At 35.9% G+C, this 18,367-nt stretch overlaps 1 protein-coding gene across 1 annotated transcript in view; it reads left to right on the forward strand.

Annotated features, from left to right (window-relative positions):
- Positions 1–14,522: 14,522 nt before the first annotated feature.
- LOC115210415 overlaps positions 14,523–18,367 on the forward strand; it is a 77,488-nt gene continuing 73,643 nt past the window's right edge. Inside the window, exon 1 of the mRNA XM_029779017.2 lies at positions 14,523–14,829. Coding sequence (XP_029634877.1) covers positions 14,821–14,829 — 9 coding nt within the window. The 5' untranslated portion in view covers positions 14,523–14,820. The remainder of the gene's footprint in view (positions 14,830–18,367) is intronic.

Consider the following 18,367-nt stretch of genomic DNA (forward strand, 5'->3'; position numbering starts at 1 on the left):
CCACCAACATTGCTTGACAACCAATGCTGGTGTGTTTACATCCCCGTAACTTAGCGGTTCGGTAAAAGAGACTGATAGAATAAGTACTAGGCTTACAAAGAATAAATCCTGGGTTTGATTTGCTCGACTAAAGGCGGTGCTCTCGCATGGCCACAGTCAAATGACTGAAACAAGCAAAAGAGTAAAGTATCAGACATAATTTCATAGTATAGTCATCATAAGAGTCATTGATTTCATATTGCTGTTGTTTTTTGAGACTGCAATCGGAATCTACAAAAAAATGTATTGGTTGTTTAATGAAGATACAGTTGACGGTAACTATTGTAGTATTGTAGTCAATGTAGTCTGCAATGTGGCTGAAGACTGAAGGTAAGGTGAAGCTGGTAGACAGAATGAGTATATGTTGTTGAGTGCTAAAATCTGGGAATCCAGCAAGAGAATTTAAGAATGTATTTCTCTGGTGTCTATTCTGTATTTCTATATGATGAAGTGCTGTCATTGATGTGGATAGCCAAGTTGAATCCCCTCGTAATACATGTAATAACGTTATAGTTTCATCAAGTATTACAAACCTCACTGAATGCAGAAGGGTGTTTTCATTGATATGTGTATTTAACAACTGACTGTTGTACATAGAAACAACTATACCTATCTTTTATCATACACAATTATGTTTTCTGTAATTCAGTATCTTTTGATGGTGAAGGACATCTGAGTAAATACCAGGCTAGCATTTTCTCTAATTGGTGCTGAATGCTGATTAGACTGCTATTGTTGTATTTCACTGTGGAAGGATGTGTCCAGAAGTAGTTACTGATTGAACTTATTATGTAAACAACTGGTTCTGAGTTATAGCAGAACAAATTCTTGCAGTTATCATTTAATCTTTGACTTGTTTCATTCATTCATTGGACTGTGGCCGTGCTGGAGCACTGCCTTGAAGAAGTTTTAGTCCAACAAATTGACCCCAGTACTTGTTTTTTTTTTTTTTTTTCAAATCCTGGTACTTACTCAATCAAACTGTTGAGGTACACACACATCTACCAAATCTACTTATAAGGTTTTAGTTGGTCCGAGGCTATAGTAGAAGATGCTTGTCTGAGATGCCATGCAGTGAAACTGAACCCAGAACCATGTGGTTGGAAAGCAAGTTTCTTACCACACAGCCATGCCTTGAAATTAAAATCATTTTTCAGCTAAATTATTCAATGCACAAATGTAAATATGTCTCTCAATTGCAATAGCTGGCTGCCAGCTTTTAACTAAAGTATACCATAATGCACTTAGACTAGAAATAGCAATAATGATTTTGTAGTAGCCCTATGAGGTGTGTATTTCTTTTTCTTGCTGCATCTACAATTATTTTATTCATTATTCATTAGGCGCAGAAGTGGCTGTGTGGTAAGTAGCTTGCTTACCAACCACATAGTTCCGGGTTCAGTCCCACTGCGTAGCACCTTGGGGAAGTGTCTTCAACTATAGCCTCAGGCCGACCAAAGCCTTGTGAGTGGATGTGGTAGACGGAAACTGAAAGAAGCCCGTCATATATATATGTGTGTGTGTGTGTCAGTATGTATGTATGTTTGTGTAACAACCGATGTTGGTGTGTTCACATCCCCGTAACTTAGTGGTTCGGCAAAAGAGACTGATAGAATAAGTACTAGGCTTACAAAGAATAAGTACTGGGATCGATTTGTTTGACTAAAGGTGATGCTCCAGCATGGCCGCAGTCAAATGACTGAAACAAATAAAAGAAAGAAAGAAAGTATCTATATTGATGATTGCAATTTTGTTGAATTTTGAAAATCTTGATTCTGATTGTAGATGGAAGTGATTTCACTTTTTTTTTTCTTTTGAAATCCATGAAAGTGATTTTGTTTTATTTTTAAGATGATGGATAAATGGTTAGGGGTGATTGAGGAGATTGTTTGCCATGTATGGAGCAGAGAGTGAAGTCTGATGATAATTTGTAGTAACCTGATGAAGTATGTGATTGCATTGTTGTGTGTTATTTCGGTTGTGAAGGGAGTACATTTGCAAAGCTAATGTGTCATGCTTTGTATTATTTGTATTGTTTTTGTACCAGAACGTTTTTATATGTGCTGAAATCTTCCTTAGTTATGGTGTTTGCAAGAGTGTTACTTTGTTGTTTGGACTCCAAAGCGATGACAGACAAAGTTGATTTGGGTAGGATTTGAACTCAGAATGTAAAGAGCCGGAACCACCAAGAAATGTTTGCAATATTTTTAATGATTCTGTCAATTTATCACTTTTTTACTGTTAGTAATTAACATAACACTGTATGACAATTATATTGGGTTGTCCGGAAAGTTCATGCTGATTTATAGTAGCTTACCTTTCGATTTATTTTAGAACATGATTGAGTCCATAAAATAGGATTTTACTACACCTCCATTTAGAGCACAGTTTAAGCTACCTTTTAGTGGAAGAAGGTTTATGTTCCTATAACCTATGTTAATTCTGTAACCCTTTAAAATGGAAGATAAAAAAAGTTCATTTTCGGCACTTGATTCTTTTCTTTTTCTGTAAAGGGAAAAATGCCTCACATGCAACCAAAGAAATATGTGCAGTTTACGGTGATGTTTCTTTATCCAAAAAAACTGTACGGAAGTGGTTCGCAAGGTTCCAAGCTGGAGATTGTAGCCTTATTGATACAGAGCGATCAGGCTGGCCATCCACTACAGATGATGACCAAATCAAGTCATTAATTGAGAATAATTCACATTGCACAACCCGAGAATTGGCAGAAAGCCTCAACCTATCAAAATCTGTTGTTCATGAGCACCTGGTAAAGCTTGGGTACACAAATCGCTACAATGTTTGGGTACCACATGAGTTGAGTGAGAAGAACCTTTTGGATCACATTTCCATCTGTGATTCGTTTTATAAACAGAATGAAAACACGCCTTTTTAAAGCAAATTGTGATGAAAAATGGATTATCTGCTGAAATGTTCAGAGAAAGCGATCCTGGAGAAAGTGACATGAGCCACCCCAAAAGTGGGTCTTCACTCTAAAAAAGTCTTGCTTTGTGTCTGGTGGGATTAGAAAGGAATTCTGTACTATGAGCTTCTCCCAAGTAACCAGACAATTAATTCTGAGAAATACTGCACACAACTGGGCGAGTTGAAAGCAGCAATTCAAGAGAAACATCCAGAATTGGCCAACAGGAAGGGTGTTGTTTTCCAACATGATAATGCAAGACCATATGTTTCCTTGGGAACTAGACAAAAATTGCTGCAGCTCAACTGGGATGTGTTACCCCACCCTCCATATTCACCAGTTATTACTCTTTCGGATTTCTACTTATTCAGGTCTCTGAAGAATTGTCTTAATGGTAAAAATTTCAATTCCTTGGATGACATAAAAAAGATACCTTGATGAATTCTTTGCCATGAAACCACCTCAATTCTGGGAAGAGGGTATCTTCAAGTTAAAGGAAAGATGGAGACGCATTGTGCAACAAAATGGTTCATATTTTGTTGATTAAAAATGTAATGGCAAGTATTTATTGACCTTTTTCTTTCCTCTAAAAATCGGCACAAACTTTCCGGACAACCCAGTAGAATATTCAATACTACATTCACTGCACAGTAAAGAAAACATTTAGAAGAAATGTTAAAATGTTAGTAATCTGAGAGTGAAACAAAAACTAATAATTAACAACATAAAATATAACAGAAAGAAGCAGTCATTTTTGGGAGTATATTATGATTGAAAACATTGAACAAAACACACATAAAATATACTGTCTGGTGATATTGTTAGATATGTTAAGATGTTTCCCAATCACATGGTTTCAGTCTCACTGTGCGGCACCTCTGGCAAGTGTCTCCTACTATTATCTTGAGCCAACTAAAGCTTTGTGAGTGGATTAGGTAGGAAACTGAAAGAAGCTCATTTTGTGTGTATATAAACACACACACACACAATATGTTTCGCTTGGGCATTGCCTGACTAGTAACCTGTGTAGAACTCAATATATGTAAGTTTCAGAACAAAAAGTTAGATGAGTATAGAGCAGTAATTGTGAAAAGAGATGACACAGAGAAAACAATGGCTATGTTGTGGACTGTATTAGCTTACAGCTGTTTCTGCTATAAAATGCAGTGGACTTGTAGTTGAGTGCCTGAATAACATCCTATAGATGCATTGGTGCCTCAAATATGAAGTGCAATTTATTTTGGAAAATAGAATTATATTTGTGCATTATACAGGGAAAGCATTACCAGTGTGAAGGTCATTACTGATGCCTGCGTGTGTATATTTTATTCTTTTACTTGTTTCAGTCATTTGACTGTGGCCATTCTGGAGCACTGCCTATACATACATACATACATACATACATACATAAGGATAAGATCGTTATTTAAATATTGAACTTATCAAGTGGCCAGTATGGGAATAAAATCCTTCAAAGGTAATAATTATTATTAAAATTATAATTTAGGGTATCTAAGCGATACCACCACACTTGAAATAGCAGCCAAAACTTGACTCTAAAACCACATTAGAAGTTCATACATGTATGAACTTCTAATGAGGTTTTAGAGTCAAGTTTTGGTTGCTATTTCATGCATGGTGGTATCACTTAGATACACTAAATTATAATTTTATATATATATATATATATATAACAATAATAAATCTCTGAGCGAGATATAAACAGTAACTGCTCTATAACATAAGGGGGATCAGCCATCTGAATGTGGCTAGGGACAGGGCGGGGTAGTGGGGGTGTTACTGATGCCGCCTGGGGCTAAATGCATCAGTAACACCCCCACTACCCCGCCCTGTCCCTCGCCACATTCAGATGGCTGATCCCCCTTATGTTATATATATATATATATTAGCTTTCATCAACCTGGAGAAAGCTTCCAACAGAGTCCTCCACTCTGTTATATGGTAGTCTCTAAGGAAGCTAGGAATAGAAGAGGAGTGGCTTGTTAGAGCCATACAAGCTATGTACAGAGGTGTTGTAAGTAAGGTGAGAATCAGCTATGAATACAGTGATGAATTTAGGGTACAGGTAGGGGTTCATCAGGGCTCAGTTTTTAATTCATTCCTATTGATCATAGTCCTCCAGGCCATAACAAAAGGAATTCAAAACTGGATGCCTGTAGGAACTACTATTCACTGATGACCGCGCTCTTGTTGCAGCATCTGTAGCTGAATTGTGGAAGAAATTCCAGGTATGGAAGCAAAACCTGGAATCAAAGGGCCTTAAAGTTAACTTAGCTAAAACCAAATTTGTTGTTAGCAAGAAAGCAGATAAGACATCCTTTCCATCGGGTAAATGGCCCTGCTCAATATGTAGGAAAGGAGTGGGAAGTAATTTCATTCACTGCACCCAGTGTAAGCCATGGACACATAAGAGATGCAGTGGAAAAGTTGCCTTTGTGTGCAGCAGACGTACAGGAACAATTAGCACAAAGAGCATGAAGGACTTAGACTCTCTCAAATGCCCAGGAGGCTCTCTTGGGGTAGTAGATAGTTTCTACTACTTAGGTGACCAAGTTAGTAATGGTGGTGGATGCTCTGAAAGTATTGTTTCTAGAATAAGGATAGAATGGAGGAAGTTCAAAGAGCTACTACCTTTGTTAGCAACAAAAGACTCTTTCTCAGAGTGAAAGGTAGATTGTATGATGCCTGTTTATGAATGGCTATACTCCATGGTAGTGAGACATGGGCTCTGAATGCAGAGGACATGCACAGAATAGAGAGGAATGAAGATAGTATGCCCCACTAGATGTGCAACATCAATGTACATGAATGACAAAGTGCAAATCTGTTGAGAAAGCATAGACAGTGACACAGCCTCGAGCAAGTAATCGTTGTAAATATTGTAAAGTTTATAAATAAATTAATGATCTCATCAAAAATCTGGCCGGACTTGGTTGTATATAGGAAACAACACCAATCCTAATTCATCCTAACCAAATAATCAAAATATCCAGGATTCTCCCAACCAAGCTGCAGCCTATTTGCTGATATTGTACCAAAAGAGATGCAGTCTCTGCTACATTTGTACATGAAATAATAAATAGGCTAACTGGAGCATAAACAAATCATATGATTTTTTTTTAAAGGGATAAACATTGTTTGATTATATAATCATCCAAATAGGTCAACATTTCTTGTTCTTTTTTCGACCTATTAGGAATGCATATTGCAATTATATTAGAATAATTTAGCCATATATTCTCAACATCTGTTTCTAAATTCATTGCTATCATTATTGCACTAGTAGTTGTATTTTTTCTCTGTTGATTGGTATATTCAAAGGTTTACCTTTTCCATCAATGTTATTTTGCATCTTGGATTCAGGGGTTCATTAAGTCTGTATCATGGTGCCCTGTAATGTTGAATTAGAATGTGGTGGTTTGAGAATATTTCAATCATTAATGCTTTTTTTAACTAATAGATCATTTCATATAGTCAAACTTTATTGTTATGATAAATCACTTGGTATCCAGAGTTGAATGATTTATACATTTAAATATTATAATTTCAGCTGGTTTCTTCTTTCATTATCAAGACAGCAATGTGATAATCATTAAAGCAAGTGGTAATTTCTCATTCCATTTTTCAATCATCTTATTTGTTTGCATTAGCTGTAACAGTAGTTTTCCATATTGCTCAATTGTATCAATCAATTTTGCTCATTTGAGGATGAATGATAAGATATCTGTTCTAGTGATTCAAATACTTCATCGACTTAAACATTCTCCATGTCAGAGTTTTCAAATTGAGTTGCTACAGTTACTATGCATGAAGCTTGGATTCCAAAACAAAGTAAATAATGAAGAAAGGCATTGAATGATAGCTTGAAAGGTTGCTTGTCTGATGCAAATGTGAAAGTGTAAGTTGTAAACTGATTGAGTACTGTTAAGTTGTTAGAGCTGTCCATTTTAGTAATTGGTTTTGATTCTACAGTATCAATTGGCAATTGTTGGCAAGATTTTGTTGATTGTATAGGCTGTCAGTTGTAATTTTGAATGTTATTAAATTTCAGATCAGTATATGCAGTAGAAAATGTCAAGGAAATTTATATTAAATCTGACATGATTGAAATTCTGATAAAGCAGAGATTCCTAAGATGGTAGAATCAGACATTCCACAGACAACAAAAACTATTGCTGTTAGATTGCAAAAGTTTTGTAGCAAGGTTTAGAATTGAAATCACATTAGCTCAGTAATGAGAAATAGACTACAGCTCATGACTGTCTACCATGACTCTCCCCTACCCCCACAAAAGAGACCATCAAAACTTCTTTCGATTTTGAGAGGACACCATTCATCCAGCAGACAACAGTCAGATTTGTGCCACTTTCCCCAATTTCTTTTGAAGATAATTTCTGAGCTCTTTTTCATCTATACTTTATCAACTTTGGTGTGTCCCAAAGTTCAGTTACGTCCTTCACTTGTATAATTTTTTTGGCACTTCTAATAACATTCACCCTTATGTAGTTGTGGGAAGTCAATGAGGATGAAGGATTCTTTGCTCCATAACTTTGAAACTTCACAATCTAATCTAGAACTTCACTAGATTATTTGATCAGTGGAAGCAAGGACTGTATATATAAAGGAACAGAGCCTCACATTTTATGGGAAAACATGTAATCAATTTAATCAACCCCAGTGCTCAAGCAGTACTTATTTCATCATCTCCTGACAGGAGAAAGTCAACCTCAAATGGATTCAAACTCAGGATGAAATCTACTGATTTTATCCCTCACCACTGTAGTACAATGTTGCTTTCTTATCTTGACACAACATAAGGTGACGTTTTTTAATGGAAGTACACTGCCAATAAAATTTATCTCAGGAATTGATTGGCAGTTATTTTATTAACTTCTCCCTCCTGGAAGAATGAAAAACTAAGTCAAACATAATAGTATTTGGACTTATAATGTTAAAGGATGTGACTAAATATTTTAAGTCTTTATGTTTAGTCCGAGGTTAACCTTCATCAAGCAGACTTGTGATCAAACATATTCCAGCAGTAACAAAATATTTGCTCTTCTAAGAAATATGTTGGACTACATTATCTAATGTGTCCTGTCTTTTATAAGGTGATCAAATGGCTGGGTGGTTAGAGCATCAGATGAAATGCCTTACAATATTTGTTCTAGCTAAGGTGGTGAGCTGGGAAAAATGCTTAGTTGCATTTCACTTGTCTTTATGTTCTGAGTTCAAATTCCACCAAGGTCAACTTTGCCTTTCATTCAATAAAATAAGTACCGGTTGAGCACTGGGGGCAATGTAATCAATTTAATCCCTTCCCCTGAACTTGCTGGCCTTGTACCAAAATTCGAAACCAATATTTGTTCTGGTTCTTTACATACTGAATTTAAATCTCACCATGATCTACTCGAGTGGTAGATTTGATCGGTCCCTCAGATTAACACCATCACCTCGTCTTTGAGTGGAGGTTGTTTTATTGTAAGCATTCAGGCTAGGTCTCCGATCTGCTGATACATTCATCCCACCAGTCTCAGAGGCCCTATAAATAGTTGTGAATATTGTCATTCATTTCTTGAAAAAGTAATAGAAACATTAGAGAGTAATTTGTGGGAAATTTGACTGTTTGGATTTTTACATAAAGGAACTGTTAAAGGCAACAAGGGGAGTATAGTTGATTAAATGAGATATAAGCATGAAGAAATGTAATAAAATACCATAAGGTATTTTTTGTTTGGCACTCAACTGATGGTACACCTACTGCTTTTTGGAAATATAAATAACTAAATGTGAAGGCATGTGGTGTAATGGTTAGGCTGTTACACTCACAATCACTAGTTAATGGGTTTGATTTCCTGACAAGGCAGCGTTTTGTGTTCTTAAGCAAAACACTTCATTTCACATTGCTCCAGTCCCCCTTCAATCAGTGGGGATTGTTGACCTGCTTGCCTAGCCAGTGGGATGATGTCATTTTAAAGCTAAAACAATGCAAATGCACATTGACCAGTGATGTGTAACAACATCTGATAGCTTGGTTGGTCACATGATCTTGTGAAATAACTAAATAAATAAATCAGTCAATATATATAATTCATTACATGTCTTTGTGTATGTGTATATATATATATATATATATATATATATATATATACTTCTTTACTAGGCCAAGGAAAGGTTGTAATGTCGGTATATTCATTGGGGGAGGCATATTCTTGATTGCATCTGCACTTGATGGGTCAGGATGTCTTCCATTCTTAGGTATGATTTGACCAAAGTATTTGATTTTAGGCAAAAAAAAATTCACACTTCTCTTCACTGAGTGTGAAACTATAATCCTTAATTTTTTAAAAAACACACTTCACGTGTTCAATATACTCATTCCCTGATTCGCTTTTGATTAACACATCATGAAGGTAAGGAATAGCAAATTGACAGTCTGCCAACATCGCAGAAGGTGCTACCTTCAGTCCAAAAGGTAGTCTGTTGTATTTGTATAGACTTCTGTGCATGTTGGCTGTTAACAGCTTTGAGCATTTTTTATCTACTTTGATTTGTAGATATGTGTCAGATGGATCGAGTTTTGAAAATATCTTTCCTTCATTTAGTTTTGTAAAAATATCTTCTGGGGTTAGTTGTGGATAATGGTTCATTTTTAAACAATAATTTAAACTGGTCAAAAAATCGGCGCACAACCTAATTTTGTTATTTTTCTTTTTTATACACACAGTTAAAGATGCCCATTCACATAATCCACTTTTTCAATAATTCCATTTTTTTTCCCAATCCTTCCAACTCATCATCCACTTGCTTTATTGTCGCAAAAGGTACTTGCCTATTAGGCTTGAACACAGGTGTAACATTATCATCTAATTCAAAACGTGCTTCAGTTTTTGTGCATAAACCTAGTTTGTCTGAAAGTACTTGCAGAAACATTAAAAAAAATTTTCTCTTTAACTCTTCAGATGAATTATTTTAAAAAGGACAACTGTTTACATTTTTACAATAGAGATTTATGGGGAGGTCCCATAAATCAAATAATTCTGACCAACCAGATCGGCTGCATTCATGAAAACTTTTACCTTGCATGTTTTCCCTCAAAATGTGACATTAGTCCACATTTCACCTATGAAATGTAATTTGCCATCCCTCACACTACGAGCAGGTTTCACTGTTTTTCTCCATATAGGTTTCCCTATTTTCTTCCATGTGTCCATATTTATTATTGAAATATCACTTCCAGTATACAATTGAAGTTTAATTTTTGTGTACAAATTTTCTTATTTAGGAGTCGATTTTGTTTCTGTTGAGAGCACTCTAGGATTTTTAATGTTTGACCATCATTATTTTGTTCTGCAGTGTGAACTCTTGTGAGCAATTCTTTTGCAACTGTAACATTTTTGATTTTTAAATGGACAGTCTTTTCTGAAATGTATGCCCCACATCCATAACATGGATTAGGATGTGGTACTCTTTTTTGGCTGTACTTTTCTGATCTGCATATCTGTATTTTTGGGGAATCCTTTTCTGGAATTTTTCTAAATCATGTTTCGGGTTTCCATCATTTGGTATACTTCTGCCACAGACTGTAAGGTTAGATCTTGGTTCACTTGTTCCAATATAGAAAGAATTTTTGCCCGAATTTCTGTATCTTTGCTTACTGTAAGACACTTGAACATTTCAAGTATAAGTTCTTTGAGTTTAAAACTTTCACACATCCTATTGACTGTTCCTACATATGTGATAAAATCATCATTCTCTTTTTTCATTATATTCTAACACTCCATTCGAGTGTTAGATAGAGAAGTTTTATCACCGAGTATGTTAGACAATAATTCTATTGTTTCTTTAAACAAATTTCATTGGGTTTTTTGGGTAATATGAAAATTTACAGTAATGTTCATGCTCTAATGGAGTTAATTTTTGCAGTAACAATCTCACTTTTTGTTTGTCCAAACATGATTTATAATCTTGCTTAAAAATCTTCTTGTACCTTGTGTAGGACGATGCAAAAGTAATACCCTCTTCTGGGTTAAAACTAAATTATAACTTACGAACTTACCTCATTTTTGGACTTCTTTAATAATTGCTATTATTGTAATTGTTGCTGTAATAGCTGCTTCTGCAACTCCTATTGCTTATCTTGTTGCTTTTGCAACTGTGTTATGGAAGCTAATAGGTTTTCCATTATTTAACAAATTGTAAGGTGGCAAGTTGGCAGAAACATTAGCATGCTGTATGAAATGCTTAGCGCTTGTCTTTACGTTCTGAGTTCAAATTCCTCAAAGTTGACTTTGTCTTTCATCCTTTTGGGGGTCAATAAATTAAGTACCAGTTGCATACTGGGGTTGCCTTCCCCCAAAATTTTGGCCCTACTGCCTAGAGTAGAAAAGATTATTTAACAAATTGTATCACAAACAAATTGTTAAGTAACCTACATGAGTTTTGAAACTCTTGTTGCCAAATATTGTAATGTTATTTGTTACGTACAATAAATAAGATAACCGAAAAACACTAAAAACAATGTAACAAACTAACAAATTTCTTTACAAACCAACAATCAATATTCCTTGTGAACTAACCAACTGACACCTTCCGATTTCACTGCAAACTAATACAAGCTACACTCAACTTCCAACTCTGAACTCTTGAACTCATTCGGATCATTACTATTTATCCTTTACTCACACCAGTCTATCTCTTGCTGGGGGGGCGTCGTAACTCTCATCATACCATCTTTGTAAATGATAACATATTCACACACACACAATAATTTGTATGCACATGCATTGATGTATTATAAATATACATACATATGAGTGTGTGTATATCGTATGTATGTGTGTATTTCTATCTGTATTTGTCTGCCACAACCACTTGACAACCTGTGTTGGTTTATTTATGTCCCCATGACTAAGTGGTTCAGCAAAAACAAACAACTAGAATAAGTGACAGACTGGAAAAATAATTACTGGGGTTGATTTGTTCGACTAAAAATTTAAGGCTGTTTCCCAGCATAGTCACAATCTGATGACTGATAACATATGTGTGCATATATATATATCTTTATATATAAAAGTGAAGTTGTGTGTCTGTCTCCTACGATTTAGATTCCTAACTACTCCCACATTTTGTGGTGCAGTTTAACCAAAACCGGGTATCTTATAGTCGTGATTCATATCGAGCCCTTCTGGGTATTAGTGCGTGTCTACGATGAGTCTACGATTAAAAAAAAATTTACCATCATTTTTTCCCATTTTAATGCATTTTTTTTTGCTATTATATAAGGGAAGTAACTCTCTAAAAATGTCTACGATGAGTCAACGATTTAAAATAAAAATTACCATCATTTTTTTCCATTTTTAATGCATTTTTTTGCTATTTTTTGGCTATAGCTCTCTAAAAATGTTTATATAGTTATTTCCCTTACAAACCTGAGCAACGCCGGGCGATACTGCTAGTTATATATATATATATATACATATATATATATATATATATATATATATAATATATATATATATATATATAATATATATATATATATTATATGTATATATATATATATATATGTATATATATATATATATATATATATATTATATATATATATATATATCATCATCATCATCATTTAACGTCCGCTTTCTATGCTAGCATAGGTTGGACGATTTGACTGAGGACTGGTGAACCAGAAGGTTGTACCAGGCTCCAATCTGATCTGGCAGAGTTTCTACAGCTGGATATTATATATATGTGTACATATATATATATACTAACATGTATATGTATACATGCACACACATATTTATATATACATATTTGTATATATATATATATATATATAATATATGTGTGTGTGTGTTTTACTGTCTCGTTGCTCTGACTTTGGGGAATAGCTATAAGTGGGTGTCACTGTCATGCTAGAGGTGTTCTTTGTTTTCAATCTTCCATGTAATCATGTTTGGGCTTGGTGAAATATTACCTTACTTGGAAAACATATAAGGGCACCCAGCTGTATGAAATCTGTCTGATCCATTTGAACATGCAAAGTGGATATATATATATCATCATCATCATCATCATCATCGTTTAACGTCCGTTCTCGATGCTAGCATGGGTTGGACGGTTCGACCGGGGATCTGGGAAGCCAGAAGGCTGCACCAGGCTCCGGTCTTATCTGGCAATGTTTCTACAGCTGGATGCCCTTCCTAACGCCAACCACTCCGTGAGTGTAGTGGGTGCTTTTTACGTGCCACCTGCACTGGTGCCAGGCGAGGCTGGCATCGGCCACGGTCGGATTGGTGCATTTTACGTGCCACCTGCACGGAAGCCAGTCGAGGCGGCACTGGCTTCGGCCACGATTCGGATGGTGCTTTTTAGGTGCCACCGACACGGAAGCCATTCGAGGCGGCGCTGGCATCGGCCACGATTCGGATAGTGCTTTTTACGTATCTCCAGTCCAGGGGTCCTGGCATCTGCTGGGTGCCAGTCATATATCTTGTACAGACAAGAAAGTAATATTTTGAATGCAGGATAGCTGTGAAAACAGAAGAAAGATTGGGTATTTTACACTTATATGAAGAGAAAAGTTGGCAGCAGACAGCTATGGGACTTGAACCTGCACCTCCCAGATACATACTGAGTACTCTACTGATTAAACTAAACAGCCCACTGACAACAATTCCCATTAGTTAAATGCTATAAACATAGCTATTTTTGAAATGCAACAGCATATCTAAACAAACATTATTTTTTTTGTTTTTGTTTTTCGAAGTGTACTCAGCTGGTATCTGGGAGGTGCAGGTTTGAGTCCCATGGCTTTCTGCTGACAACTTTTTTCATCATATAAAGGTAAAATATCCAATCTTTCTGCTGCTTTCATGGCTACACTGCATTCAAAATATTACTTTCTTGTCTGCGTGATGCAATAAACTTTCAACACTTCCTAAATCCAAAAAGAAATGTTTATTTATGTATGTTGTTGCATCATCGTCATCGTCATCATCATTTAGTGTCCGCTCTCCATGCTGGCATGGGTAAGACGGTTTGATTGGAGCTGACGAGCTGGGGAGTTGCACCAAGTTCCAGTCTAGTTTGGCATGGTTTCTACAACTGGATGCCCTTCCTAACACCAACCACTCCAGGAGTGTAACGGGTGCTTCTACGTGCCACTACACGTGTTACAATAATATTTTCAACTGAGGCATTTCAAGTGTATCTTTTCAAGTCCTTCAGTTCTGTGTACCTGATTGCTGGCATTTATCAACAATTTCTGCCATTGTTATGATCTACCATTTTTTATCATTAACAGAATTGTTGGCATTTTTTGATGATATAGTAAATAAACAGTCAAATAAATAGTCAAATCTTTACACTTCATTTCCATTTGAGACAATGGCGTCTAGGTTGTTTTACAACATTCCCACTTGTTTTCATCTGAAAATATTTCATACTTTAAGGAGTGAAGAGAGAGAGAGAGAGAAGGGGTAGGGAAAGAGGACATGAAAAGGAAGAGAATAGGCAAGAGTTCTCAACTGATTTGTAAACAATGTAGAAGAACTGTTATTTATTTTTTACTTCGTTTTTTTTTTTTTTTATCACTGTTCCTTGCAATTTGAATAATACAAGTCTTACCAGATTTCTTAGGCTGTCAACTTGTATGTTTAATAACAGGATTTGCAAACACTCTTGTCTAGCAGTCACTGATTATAAATTTGAACTTACACCTCTCATCTATCATATAACTACTCAAACATTTTTCATTGGAGTAGTTTGTAATTTGCTGAGGAGCTAAATTGGCATCGTACTACAGCTGCACCACTCTTATTTTGGACAACATGTTGAAAGTAAGTAATATATTATTCACATTTAACGAACTCTACAGTATACACACACACACATGCACGCACACATGTACATATGTATATATGTATGTATATATACATGTATATATGCATATATAATATATATGTATTTATATATGTATATGTACTGTATATATATGAGGGGTGTTCATTAAAAACTTCCCCTGATCTACTTCCCAAGGACTGAGATGAACAAAACTTGACATAATTATTTATCCTTCTCTATATAAATAACACACTTCTCCCATCGCTTTATGCAGCTGTGAAGAACTTGTCTGTAGAAGTCAGTAGGTTGCATGTACTTTACCATAAAAATAAGTTCATCATCGTCTGAAAAGAGCTTCTCTTTCAAAAAAGGCTTCATCGTTGGAAAGATGATGCGAGGTCAGGAGAGTAAGGGGGATGAGGAATGATTTCATGGCTGCAGGAGTGTGCTTTCATCTGGGCAACATGCATATTGTGAACTGGGGGAATTGTCTTGGAGGAGGCAGACTCTTTTGGTCAGCATGCCACGCCTCTCTGCTTTGATGGTGTCCTACAATTTCTGCAACAGAGAAGCATAATATGCCCTGTTAACTGCAGTGCCTTTTGCCAGAAAATCCATCATCCCTACTCCACGCTGGTTCCAAAATACTGCGAGCATCACCTTGCCTGCTGAGGGTTGGACACAAGCCTTCTTTGGAGGTAGTGAGTTATCATGCTTCCATTGCTTTGACTGGATTTTAGTCTCAAGATCATAGTGATGGACTCATGTTTCATCCTGTGTGATAAGTCTGCTGAAAAAGTCCTCCTCATTTTCTTGGCACATTGCCAAAAGAGTCTGGGAGCAGGTGACTCATTCCTACTTCTGAAAAGGTATGAGTATCCAGGGAATCCATCATGCAGACAACTTCCGCATGTGCAAATGGTCGCAAATGATTTTTTTTTCCATGGATTTTTCATTTATCTTCACTTCTTGGGCTAGTTGGCAAAGATTTTAAGGATGGTGTCTTCATCAATGGTGGAATGTGATCGTCAGGAATAGGAGCAGTTCCCACTGATGTCCATCCACATTTGAATTGGCAATGCCAGTGCTTGACTACGTTGTATGATGATGCATTGTCACCATAAACTTCTTTCATCTCATCGAAAGTCTCTTTTGGTGTATTACCTTTCAAGTATAAGAAACTGATCTGCATTCAACTGCCTCTAGGTTTTATATTTTGAAAGTTTCTCCATTTCTTTTAGAGAATCGTTGTCATCTGCTGGTATTGGTACATCAATTAGAAAGCATTTTCTTTTTTTTCATGATCTCTGACAGCTATATCTGGCCTATTTGCCTTAATTTTTCTATCTGTGTATATTGGCATATCCCAGAGTATGGTTGCTTTCTCGTTTTCTGTGACCTTTTCTGGTGTGTGCTTATACCATATTTTTTCTGCTGTTATTCTATAGTGTTGACATAGCTTCCAGTGTATGTAGGTTCCAACACTGTCGTGTCTGTGAATATATTAGCCAGGACTGGGCAGGCAGAGATAATATGATTTATCGTTTCTTGTCCATCTCCACATATTCTGCAGTTACTTGTTATGTTTCTTTTCATGATATGTTTTTGGTAATTTCTGGTGGGGAGGCTTTGGTCTTGTGCTGCAATTAAAAATCCTTCAGTCTCTGATTTGAGTCCTGAGCTTCTCAACCTTTGCTCGAATTTTTCTCTGTCTATTTCTTTTGCATTTAGTTTAGCCCAGTATTTGCCATGAAGGGGCTTTTCTTGCTATCATTTTATCATGGTCCATTGCTGTTCTAGTTTTAGTTTGGATTTCATTTGTTTTATAGCTTTCGTTGTTTCTTCTTCTTCATATTTGTTAGGTCGTATGATTTCTTGTCAGCTTCCTTAAATACTGAGAACAGTTTTTTGTTTTGCTCATGTTTTGTGGCTATTTGTATTAGTTTTCCTTGCTTCTGAAGTAGGTATTTTTGCAGTCCTATAGTAGTTATTTTATTATAGTTTTCCAGCTGTATAAGGCCTCTACCACCTTCAATACGTTGTATATATAGCCCTTCTATGTCAGATTTTGGGTGGTGCATCCTAGCAAAGACAAACGTTTTTGCTAATAAAGACTATGCTGTCTGAAAAGTAGTCATGGTTACTTTGCAAAAGAGAGCAATCATTCAGTATACTTAATGTAAACTATGGATGCACAAGATATGCAGTGGGATCACAGGTAGGTCTACAGAAAAGGCCTTCAGATGTAAATGATAACATTTATCTTAGGTTTACTTTAAGACATCTTGATTCGAGGCTTTGAAAGTTTAGAATTTGTTCATTAATTCTTTGACCGATTCAGCTATGAGAGCTAGACCATAGGCATGCAGAAGTTCCTATGGATGGCCAGTCTTAAATTTCTCTTTTATGGCCTGCAGAATATATAGTAAATAGCATGGCACTGAGAATCAAGTTCCAGATGGACTCTTACTTATTCATTTTCTCACTGAAATAATTGCTGACAGCATTTCCTTACATACCTTACATAACTCTCACAATCCATTCAGTTACACCAGATTTTCATTTGCAACCACCAGACTGGCAAAGTCTTAGGTGTAAGATTATTGGCTTTAGTAGCTTGTTCTTTCTACAAAAAACTTCTGCACTTGTCTCACTAGGAAGACAGCTTTGGTGGTAAAGTGTTTTGACATAAACCAAACCTGAACTACATCACTTTTAAGCTAATTTCTTCCTTATTAGTTGTACTATATCACTTTTGAGTTACTTTTATAACTAGGTTAATCACTTTGATGTCTCTAGTTTCTTCTATCTAGATCATCTTCTTTGCTTTCATAGCAGTTGATTCTGTTATGCCAGAAATTAGAATTGATATCTTCTTGTTGGCTATTTGGTTAACTATATGAATGACCATGTATAACCTACTTTGCTGGAAATTTTCTGTACTACAATGACTATGACTGGTGGTCTGACCGTTTTCTTGGTCAACATAACCTTAACCATCATTGCAACCATGTAGCAATCAAAAGCTAGTCATCTGTTGAATCTATTTGGGGTAGATCTATTTGGAGTAGTCCCTCTTTCATCCATGTGCATTTTCCTCAATCAGCAACCAATTTAATAAAATTTCCACATCTATTCTCTGCATTGGTGAGAGCAAGTCCACCTTTATCAATATGTACACATTTTCCATCAATGATGTTATGATTCCTATACACTACTTTGCAATCTGAAACATATCATCCCTCTACAGTTTATTCTTAAAGAAAAATTATACATATCTTGTTGTAACGTAATATCTTATCCCTTGATCTTTTGGCTTGATTTGACCATATTGAGCTGATTAACTCAATTATCCAAATTCTTGCCATTAGCTCCTTAGAATTATTTCCACTGTTTTTTTTTTATTATGCAATCTACAGGATCGGAGGATCAGTTAGACTGCACTTTGTTGACAATGTTAAACAGACCTAAACATATGTCCATAATTGTCCCATGTCTGCAAAGTTTGAAATGTCCTTTCCCTCAGCATGTAAA

Source organism: Octopus sinensis, linkage group LG4 (assembly GCF_006345805.1).
Source record: "Octopus sinensis linkage group LG4, ASM634580v1, whole genome shotgun sequence".
NCBI classification, from domain to species: domain Eukaryota; kingdom Metazoa; phylum Mollusca; class Cephalopoda; order Octopoda; family Octopodidae; genus Octopus; species Octopus sinensis.